Here is an 11,514-nt window from a genome sequence, read left to right as displayed (position 1 = left end):
CCTCGCCCCTCGCTTCGCCCCCGGTGAAATACGAACCCGCCCGTGTTACCGCACTTCCACTGGAAGCGCTGGCAGGGCCGCCGGGGAGCCCCTCGCTCCCCCTCCCCTCCCCACCCCTCCGCTCCGCTCTGCCCCGCGGCCGCCGCCTCAGGCCGCCCGCGCGACACCCGCCGCCGCCCTGCGGCGGGAGAGCGGCCGGGCCCCCGGCCCCACCCCACCCGCCCCGCGGGCCACCGCACTCGCGCCCACGCGTCGAGCCGCGGCCCGGCCCACGCGCGCCGCCGCCCCGAGGGCAGAGCCCGCCTCCCTCCCCCGCCCCGCCGGCTCCTCCTTCCCTTCCCCTCCCCTCCCTTCCCCTCCTTTCCCTTCCCTTCCCGTCCCTTCCCCTCCCCTCCCCTCCCCTCCCCTCCCCTCCCCTCCGCTCGGCCCGGCCGCCTCAGCCCCTCAAGGACTCCGGGGCGCTCAATGTCAGGCGGGCGGCGCGGCGCGGCCGCCGGCAGGGGGCGGGCGAGGGGAAGCGGTGCCAGCCCTGCGCGGGAGCGCGGCTCAGAGTCGGCGGCGCTGGCCATGCCGGGCGGCGCGGCGGCGCGGAGCTGAGCCCAGCCCAGCGCAGGGCGGCCGAGCCCAGCCGCGCCGCTGAAGGGCACCGGCGGCGGCGAGGCTTCCCCGCGCTTTCCCGCGGCTGGGGCGCGCCCGCCCCGCAGCATGGAGGCTGGGAAGCGCAGCTCCTCTGCCGGCAGCCGGGACGATGGCAGCGCTAACGCCTTCCCAGCCAAGCCGGCGGCCCCGGCGGAGAAAGCCCAGAGCAGCCCCGGCGGCGGGGGCAGCGGCGGCGTGAAGGAGCATGGCAACTCGGTGTGCTTCAAAGTGGACGGCGGCGGGAGCGAGGAGCCCGTGGTGGGCTTCGAGGATGCCGAGGGGCCCCGGCGGCAGTACGGCTTCATGCAGCGGCAGTTCACCTCCATGCTGCAGCCGGGGGTCAACAAATTCTCCCTCCGCATGTTCGGCAGCCAGAAGGCGGTGGAGAAGGAGCAGGAAAGGGTTAAAACTGCGGGGTTCTGGATCATCCACCCCTACAGCGACTTCAGGTGAGCGCGGGGCTCCCGCCACCGCACGGGGGGTGGCCCCGCCGCGGGGGGCAGGGCGGCGCTTCCGCCGCCTCGCACCTCGCCCGGCGCGAACTTCGGCGGGCTCCGGTCTGGGGGGCGGGGGGGGCTCCCCGCGGAGGTGAGGGGCTTCTCCCGCGGGCGGCCCCGGGCTCACCCCTTTCCTCCCTCCCTTCCCGCGGGCAGCCTCGCTGCCCCGCTCGGCGGCTAAAACTTTGCCTGCCCCCTCGCGTCCCCCGCCCGGGGCGGGGAAGGGGCTGGAAGCCGGCGCGGGGCGGCTGCCCTGCCCTCTCCGCGCTCCGTGCGCCGCCGCCGGGGCGGCCGCGGGGCTTGGCCCGGCCCGGCGCTCTCCAGCGTGCTGCACCCGGGACGGACCCGCAGGCCCCGCGTCGGCCGGGCGGTGCCCGGAGCCCCCAGGGGGCTCCGAGGGGCTCCGGGCACCGCCCGGCCGACGCGGGGCCTGCGGGTCCGTCCCGGGCTGTCCGCGCCGCGGGGGCCGCCGCATTGGCCGCGTCCGTCGGGCGGGGAGCGGGCGGAGGGCGCCGCCGGAGCGGGGCACGGCCGTGCCCCGGCGTGGGAGAGCTCGCCGGGGCGTACGCAGGGACAGCGACAGAAATAAAATCCCGGGGTCCGCGCTGGGCGCACGTCGGCCCCCTCCTGAGCGCCCGGCGTAAACACTTGTTCAAGGGGTTGCGTGAAGGAAGCGCGTCTCGGTCAGAGTTGCGGCAAAATAACTTTATCGAAGCTAACACTGTGTGGGAAACTGCGTTTTCATAGGTAGACGGGTAAACGTGATGCTAAATTAGTGTTGCTTTCACAGTAAGTTGGACGTGTGCCAAATTGGAAAATTCATATGAAAAGCAGTGCAAAGAAATTCCCGGGAAGAAATTTCCTTTTAAAGTTACATTTTAAGTGAAGGATTATTTCATCGAATTCTCTATGCCAGCTGGCTGCATGCCTTTGTAAATTTAACACTCTGTACGATATTTGCTGAAGAACTATCAGTGTCGTTAAGCGTATTTAATCAACAGTTTGAATTAGCAGCCTGCGTGTATACAATAAGTGAATTGCACTGGAGACCACGTTTAAAAAAAGGAAAATCCAGAACGTTCAATAGTTACATGGCTCTTCTAGGAAAAAGTAGGCTAAATAGAACATGCTTCCAGTGGGAACAGGCAGAAGTACTTCCGAAGTCCAAGTTTCTGCAGGACTGTTCAGAGTGAGGTGTTATGCAGCAAGCTGTGCTAGCACCTTGCAGTCAAGCCTGAGAGCAGTACAGCTACAAGAGCGGAGGAGCAGGGCAGCACTCAGTTATGACTCGAAATCATGCTTCAAATCCCTGCTTTTTTCCTGGCTCCCTGGAAGCAATAAACTGCACTTGTTCTTTTCCTGGAATACCTTTTCCCCCTCGTGTGCCAGCTCAGCTGCACTAGCAGGTGCATTAAGCGGGGAGAGAGCCAGTAGTCCACCCACTCCCTTTCTGCCAGCCAGAGAGGGACGTAGCAGGTCACATCTGGTGCTGTGGTAGCATGCATAGGGGCTTAGGGGGGTCTGATAGCCTCTTACTTACCTCTGTGTGTGCATGAGTAACTTTGTTCATGTGAGGATTCCATTAAAATGAATGAGATTATTCTTGCGAGTAAATTCCCTTGTTTTCCTGTAAGCTTGGTTTCTAAGCGAGGTGCACAACCCAATGATGTTTTGGGCAATAGGAGGTTATGCATCATATTATGCAGCATGCCACTTTTTGATTGAGCTGATAAGTGAAGTAGGTGATAGGGATGTTGGTTCTGTTTTATTACAGAAATATCTTCTAATTCTGCCCTGATTCTTCCTGTGGGAAGGTTTAGAGATCATAACATGTTTACCTATTTTTTTCAGTAGGAGTAAACAATACTTTTCAGGCCTGTTGTCTGCATTTTCTTAAACTAACTGCGTTTTCTGAGGGTTTTATTATGTCTTTATTTTATTAGAATGGAAGTGTTCGTTTTTTTAAATAAAGTTCACAGTCTTTCATTAGTCTTGGGATGGCGTGGCTGGATCCAGACCCAGTTTTTTAGCCAGTAGGACTGTTTCAGTGAGATATGTGAGATGCTTGTGTTGTTTCTCCTGAAATAATTGCAACTGTATAACGGTAGTACTCTTTTTGGGTGGCAATGTTTATAGAAACGGGTGAAGAAGTTGTACTATATGGTATATTCATCTTCCCATATGGGAATCATGACAATGCTAGTAAGTGCCTCGTAACACTGTCTCTGTACCAGAACAAATGCATATGTAAGGATGGAGTTGTTCTGATTTATTTTTGCATGTGATTTTGTAACAATGTACTACTTGTATGTAGACAAGCCTTAAAGTATCCAAAGAGACAGGGGTATTCTAATTTCACTGTGTTAATGTTGATACCACCAAGGGACAGAACTAAATTTTCTACCAAAATAACAAGAGAAAGGTACAAAGCAGAATGTTTTACAGTATCCAAGTGGGAAGATTTAGAATAAGTTTGTGAATTTAGCTATTATTAGGATGTTTGTAGCACATATGAAAATGGACATCACAGTAAATTTTAAATATAGGCACACTTAGGAGAATATTGGGTTAACCATGTACGACATGGGAAAATTTTGGTCCTGTGGTCTCTCATTTATTTTTGTTTTTCTAGTTCTTGATGCTTGTATGTTTTTGCTGGGATACTTTGATGCGTTCGGTTACATTTCTTGACCTTATTCTCATGATTGTTATAAAACTTTGTATGTTCATCTACACCGAGCAATATTTTGCTGTGTTTTTTGTGGGGGGGTGGACAGCGTCCCTGTGCCCTCCCAGCCCCCTTTTTTGGTATGAACAGAGTGTGGAAGCTGTGTCTATAAACTCAGTGCTCTGTGAATCGGTTACTTGCGTCTTTGTGGGGCTTGGTCTCTAGTTTTATGGCTCTCTGTCCTGCCTGTGTTTCAGGGAAGAATTGGCTCTTCATCAGGCAGATACACCCTTGGAAAATTAAATTCAATCAGTATTACATAATTTTTCCACAAGGGGACCACTTTGTTTCTGATTGTGTCTTCCCAGTCTTCTGAGGTTAATGTCTAATTTGGAAGCTGTTATGTAAACCGAGCACCTAATACACATCAAACCCAGCACAAGACCTCTGCTTATCTCTTCGCAGCTGTGATTACTGCGTCTCTAAACTTGGACAACAATTCTGTGTAATTGCATGACTCACAAAAGTGAATTTATCGTCAGTGTTTTGGTTAGAATTTATTGAAGTTCTGCGTGCTTTCTGTGAGATACTGAGTGCCTCTGGCCGTCCCTGCTCACGTGTGGAAGAACAAGCCCGCAGGAGAGCATTGCCGGCCTGGCCCCGTGGCCTTGCAGCTGCCAGACGAGAGCATCACGAAGCCAATGGGAGATGAGAGCAACTGCACATGGTTCTGCTGCTGCCATATGCATTTCACTCATTTCATAGCAGAGTTGCGGTGGACATGGGCTTTGGGTGACACTTATGTGTTACGGCCTTCTGGTATTAGTGGAAATGAATGTGGCTGATTTTTCAGACGATTAATTACTCAGTGTCCTTCGGCACCTCAGGAGTTTCTTTAATGCTCAGAGGGCTTGCTTGCACGTGCCCAGGCTGTTGGTCTGACCCTGTAGCATCTTTCTCCCTCCCTGTCTATGGGTACACAGAGAAACTCTCGCTGTCATGGAAGTCTTGGTTTTATTACCAGGTCAGCTAGGGCATCTGTAGTCAGCAGTCTAAAAAGAAAACAGAGTTACTACCTCCAGCGTCACACAGGAGAGGCATCTTTTGACCAGAAATAGCAATGTATGAGTGGGAATAATATGTGTGTGAGCCTTTGCACTCTGATGGTTACAGTTCTCAGTTTGGTGTTTGGGAAGAGCCTTTGACTGGAAGTGGGGACAAAAATTTTAATTGGCTTCAAGATGAAGTGAAGTAAGACTGTGATGTGGAGTTGTCTGGCCGAGTAGCTCATAAGGAGCTGCAGTGCAGGCGGTGTTGAAGGTCTTTTTCCTGTGTAGATGAATACAAAGTATGAACTGATTTGCAACAATAGCAAAAAACTATTAACTTTTTATGTCAAGAGAACCTCTCTGGGTAACTTCTCATCTATTCAAGGAGCACAAAGCCTTATTTTAATGATAACAGAAAAGTAAAAGCATAGTTAATTTTAAAACTTGAACAGAAAATTTCAGAGCATACTGAATACTAAACGTATGCCAGATTTTTTTAACGTGTGGCATTCCAGTTTTAAAACCTTTTTGTATACATGTGTGAGCATTATCATGTAAACGTATGAGGTTTATCATACAAATCTTTATAAATCATAGAAAGCTCTATCAATGCTACCTTGTAAGTAAATTTAAAGTCAGGTTTTATTGGGTTTTAATTGGAGTGAAAGACAAAATAATATTTGCATGTCACATTTAGGTACTTACAGAAGAATATTTTTGTGTCTGTTGCTATTAAAAACCATTTTGTTATTTTGTGCAGTTTTATACAACCCAACCATGTTGTCATGCACACGTGCGGCTTAATTTTTCAATTAAGTATGTGCCAAACTGTAAGTCACAATTGCAACGTATTAGTGTGCCTAATGTTTTTTATTATACTTCTCTCCATTTTGAACTTACATTTGCCTTATTAATAATTTTTCTTTTTAATTTGTAGCTATCTTTTGGACTGCCTTTGACCACCAGCAGTCACCGTAACATGGTAGACTGTGCATGTTTTATGTGCAGCTCACATACCTATTTCTAAAATTTGTGCATGCATTGGTTTAAAACCTGTTCTTCTTTGGGACCAGTCTTTAAGTGCTACACCTATCAGTTATATTTTAAGAAGCTTAGGGTAAGCACTTTGTCCCTCTCTTGTCACATGTCTGTAATGTCTCAGTTGAAGCTAATGAGATTTATCTTTTTGTGAGCTGTTACATACTTAGTTTTATATAGAGCAGTAGAGTTGGAAGGTATGCGATGAAGACAAAATGTGTTGTATCATTCTTAAGTGTAATTGATATAGATATATGTACACAAAATTAAGTATATAAATAATTTTGGTTTATATTAAATATATCAGATACAAATTAGTGTGGGTTTTAATGGATACAGTATGTCACTGGTAGTGTAGGAGTATGAAATGTCTGTAGTTTTGGCTTCTCAAGGTAGTCATCTCAGTCTTGTTGCTCAGGATTTGTCATGAGGTTCTCTTACAGTATTGAGACTTTTGAATTATTTGCTAATAAACTGATAATCAGGGATTTATAATTATACTGTATACATCCTTTGCAGAAACAATTTTTTTAAAATTATTTATATTTTTATGACTAAAGCACAGTTTTAGCTACGGCTATCTTTCATGTATCATTTTCAAATACTGCCATGGCGACTATAAATTTTATTTCTATTAAAGAAAAACTTTGTAGAGTTAAACTATTCCTGTTACTTGAACATTCACTCTTTGTATGTGACTAAACATAGAGAACCATTTAGCATTAAAAAACTTATTAGTAGTGCTTGGCTTTTTATTTGCTGCATTCCAACAATTTTTGTACTTCACTTCTGTGAATGCCTGAAAGGATAAAATGACAAAATTGTAGCATTAATCTAAATAATGCACTTATAATGTCTGAAAATTCTTTCAGACAGTAAGTTATATATTAAGCTTTATAATAGTTCCCTAAGTAAAATGCAACTCCCATAAAGGCAGGCTGAAGAGAAATATGATAACAGTTCTCAAATGCATAAATGGATGTTACCAAGAGGAAAGAAATTACATAGATGTAATAGGGTGAAATTGCAGCAACAAATATCTAAACTAGACATTTAGGAAGCAGGACCAAAAATAAGCAACAAAATATTCTAATGGAAATACTTTGATGTGGAATATGGGCCAGAAATGCATTAGGTTGTTTTTCATCTTCAGTTCCTATTACTTTTAATATTGAATAATGTCTCGTCATTGACTGTCACTGATTCATTTGTTATGAAATCTAGTTGACTAAAGCTAGCTACTGGCATTTCTTTTTGTACCAGTTGTGAGTATGTATGAGTGAAAATGAATATGTAGAGGTGTACGTTGTGCTTTTGGGCTCATGAGGGCCACGTGCTCTTGTCCCCTTTGAGATTTTCTTCATGAACCACAAGCAAGCCAGCTGAGTCCACCTGAGGTTGGTGCAGCAGCCACTCACCTTCTGGACCTCTAAGGGATGTTAGAAGGATTATGCCTTTGTTTGTTCAATGAAAGCAATTAATTTCATTGATAAGACATCCTTCTGTCTCTAGATAATGTAGAATACTAATGCATAGTTTGAGCTCATGCATATGTTGAACATTTCCCAATTTTCATTTTGTCCATTCTACTCCTGGAATAGCAGTCCATTCATTGCATTTTCTTTCACACTTTTGACATGTTATATACTTGAACATAGAATAAAGTTTACAGTAGAGAAAGAGCTCAGTAAGCATAACTCAAATAATTCCTCAGTTCTGTGAGGTACTTTTAATTTAAATTGGGATGTTTTGAAGATTGCTGGCAGCACGTACAAAGAAGTACACAAGTACATTTTTTTTCTGCAAGATACTTAATTTTAGAATATTCACCTTCTTCACAATCTAAATAAAGGCAAATATGTTCATCATGATTTTGAGATATGTTTAAAAAAAAAAAAAAAAACAAAATCAAACCAAAATGTTACAGAATTCCTGTGAGTAATCGAAGAGATGATGCTTTGGGGGAGTTGTATACAAGTCTTTGGGATGACCTGGGATGCTCAATATCCTAAGACTTCCTCTTCAAGTTTTCTGATTTTTTTGTTTTGACTGCAGTGATAAAAAAGCTCTTGATTAATATTATCTATATACATACTTATCAGAATTTAGATCTCACAACATCAGCATCATGCTTGGGCCCGTGGGGAAAAAGTACTGATTCTGTTATTTACATTGATTATTTTAGCAAGACTACACATTTTTGAATGTGTAGTGGCACTTTATTAACTCATCAAAATAAGCAATGCTTATAATTGAGTCAGTAAAAGTGTTTTCTTTACATTAGGTTTCTTGGACTTGAGTATATGGAGGGAACTGTGAATTGGAATACGATGAAAAAGCATGGAATAGTAAATAAAGGTCTGGATTTAGGATTTGGTTTGGGGGTTTTGGTGGCTACAAAGCTAAATAAAAAATGCATAATGTTTGATAAGTTGCTTAGGCTTTTTTACGGTTATATAATCAAGTTAAAATTTAAGTGGCTCAGTTTCTGACTGTTCAGCCGGGGGTGGCAGAAATGGCGACACGTGAAATCAGAGGTCATTTAAAAAGTATGAATCTTTACCTCTGCACTTTGCCTACCTATCTAAGATCGGTGACATTGTAAAATTTAATTAACTTTGTCATCTTTTTTTGAGAGGCTCGGTTTGAAGGTGCTAGAAGGCAAAATACTATTTTTAGAGAGGAGGGTAGAATATGAAAATTAGTAGAGAAATTTACTCCACTTGGTTGTAAATAAGAGGTATCCATTCTCACCTCTGCTTTCACTCAACAGCATGCCTGAGAGCTGTCTTCTATGTCAACATACAATTTTTGAGAGAGAGGAAACTTTTAACCTACTTTGCAATGTTTAATTTTTAACCTGACAGTACAGTTCTCGTTAATTGCTTGAAAGTCCTTTAGCTGTCTATTCCCTGATTCTTTCCCAGAGGCATGATTTAATTTTAAAAATCATAGTGTATTCAGCTCTAATTATTGGAGGGCTCGTTCTAGACACATAGGAAGGTATGTTAATGACCAAAAACTGTATCAGCTGGAGTCAATGTCAGTACTACCTCAAGGACACTGTCACTTAGCTTCCATAAAATCTCTGCTAATATCTTTTAATCTGATGATAGTCAGATTCAGGGAAGCTGCATGATATTTTGCAATAATCTTATTGCCTTGGTTTGCAGAGCAACTGGAATAAGTCTGGAGTAAACTTGCGTTCATGTGAAAATGTTCATTTGATTATAAAAGAAATGCAGTCTGTTTCCATTATATATTTTAAAAATCCCAAAACAAATCCTAAACCCTTTTTTATTTATGGAGTGAAGTTCCCACAACTGGAGCTGCATCATGTAGCTAAGAATAGGATTTCGTTCTTATTTTATTAACTTCTATGTTGTTTATGTGGATATCTTATCTAATGAAGCACGTTATTTAACAACTGATTTGATAGACTGTTGGAATTTAGCATGCTGCTGGTATTAATAAATTTTCTATCTCCAAAAAATGTTGTATTTTTAAAAATTCTTATTAAGGTATTTTGTTTTCAAGTGGAAAAGCACAGGTTGCTTTATGCTCACAGTCAAAGCTAGTTTGGGTTTTTTGGGGGTTTTTGTTTTGCTTGGTTTTTTAAATGATGTAGTTTAAAATAGCCAATATACATTGACTGCAGGTTTTTTTTTTAAGGTAGTATTACTCCTTTTCATCCAACTCTCAGTCTGAAATCCACTGAAGCTTACACTTGCGCTAGAGCCCCAGTATATAAAGAGCCCCACAGAAATAAAATGTGCCCTCATGATATCAAATCTTCTGATTCTATATGTAGCATACTCTGGTGCCTCCAGATTTTTTTCTCTCCTGTCAGCGAAGTATGGAAGTATTGATGTTTCCTTGGCTGGTTCTGTTGTATGTTACAGTAACTTACCAGATCCTCTAAGAAGCACCTCTCTTCATGGCATGACTACAGCAATAGGCAGTGTGGTTCTGGTATGATCTGATGTTAAGCAAATCTGTAGACTGCAGTAAATTTAGGGTAATACATCGTAGGATCCTAATGATAAATCATTTTTCTAACTTGCTCTAGGTCAAAGCTATGGAAAATATACAGAACTTTTATACGATACATAGAGTAAGATCTATGCAACTCTAGCCAAGAGATGGAATAAATGTATGGCTGCAAAACCATGGGGATGCAATCAAGCTTTTACATGACTGCTGAGAGGTTTTCCATCAGGCTCTTGAGTGAATTCTCTCTATCTGTTCATTCCAGGAGGACTTACGATTTCTGTCTGGTAGAGAAATTACTATGAAACCAGTAGTAGGTAATATTACCCCCTAAACCATCTTATTGCTGCCTGACAGTACACACTTGCAAGCTTCTGGGTTCCCCAGACACATCCTGGGCTACAGGTTCCTTGGGATGGCTGCATATGGGCTTCTTTGCACTTGATTTCTCAGTGAAGGTAACAGCCAAGCTTGTCTGTCACTCTGGTTCGCCTTGTATTTAGTGCCAGACAAGCTCAGCAGTAACACAAAGATTTCCTTTTCCAACTAGGGATTAGTCAATTGGACACAAACTTGGAAACAAAACATAAGTAGTAAAATAAATCAAGCATATACCTCAAGCTTCAGTAAATAATTCTCATTACCCACCTTATCAGGTATACTTCAGAGATGTCCTGTTTTTCAGAGCTGTGTGTCCAGTGTTCATGGAAACTGTTATCTAGATGACTCCCTAAATACTGAATCCCGCTTTTTCTGTCTTTTATTTATAGCATTTATTATGGTCTCATTTTCAGGTAGTGAAATCCTGCCATACGCAACTCGCAGTTCTCATTTGAGAGTTAGCAAGAGCATGGTGATGTAGTTCCTAGCAGATTTTTTTTTTTTTTTAAAACAACTTCTCTTTTCCCTCATTCTGTTTTTTCCTTCTCCCTCCTACATCTCTTCCTGAAGATATAATGAATTCGTTTATATAAATGGAAATGATGCATTGATTTTTTTTTTGTTAGCTCTGCTGTGTAATTTTCCATTCTTACTGAGTCTTTTAGCTAGGAGATATTGAACCATTTGTTCAAACTAGCAGGGAGAAGTTAGCCTAGGTATTCTTCCTAGTGTCTTGGAGTTTGTAAATAAATACCTTGTAATAATTAAAAAAAAAATAGTAGTATGCACATTTTCTATTTCCCATGACTTGCGCAGGTTGGCAGCTTTCTGTTGAGAATTGCAACCTGACGCAATTGAACATGCTGTTTCCATAGACCTAGTAACAAGATACTTTGCCGAAACTGTCCCCTCAGCCCATTTATTGCCAGCTTGGGAATTCTAGTGTTGCATACATCTATCACATTAAAGATATAATTATAAGAAACACACTTCTGTAATGCAAAGGGAGTGTGGTATCAAGAGTAAGCACTGCCAGATGGTAGGCAATCTAACAGAGCATTTAAAAAGGGTCAAAATAGAAAATGTCTGAAATCCGATAGCTTATTAAGCAATAGATATTGCATGTGTGGGACAAGTAAGAGATAAGTAATCTAATTTAGGTGCCCACATGACCAAAATTGACTTTTAATTGCATGCATTCTGTCAGTAAATATCTGAAATACATGTTTTTACTAACTTAAATGTGTTTTTT

At 43.5% G+C, this 11,514-nt stretch overlaps 1 protein-coding gene across 1 annotated transcript in view; it reads left to right on the top strand.

Moving 5' to 3' along the window:
* The first annotated feature begins 392 nt into the window (after nucleotides 1-392).
* Nucleotides 393-11,514, top strand: part of HCN1 (hyperpolarization activated cyclic nucleotide gated potassium channel 1) — a 208,130-nt gene continuing 197,008 nt past the window's right edge. The window contains exon 1 of the mRNA XM_075527431.1: nucleotides 393-1,088. Within this exon, the coding sequence (XP_075383546.1) occupies nucleotides 706-1,088 (383 nt within the window). The 5' untranslated portion in view covers nucleotides 393-705. The remainder of the gene's footprint in view (nucleotides 1,089-11,514) is intronic.

Source organism: Mycteria americana, chromosome Z (genome assembly GCF_035582795.1).
Source record: "Mycteria americana isolate JAX WOST 10 ecotype Jacksonville Zoo and Gardens chromosome Z, USCA_MyAme_1.0, whole genome shotgun sequence".
In the NCBI taxonomy this organism is placed as follows: Eukaryota; Metazoa; Chordata; class Aves; order Ciconiiformes; family Ciconiidae; genus Mycteria; species Mycteria americana.
Note: the sequence above shows the minus strand (reverse complement) of the source record. Positions and strands in the feature narration are given on the sequence as shown.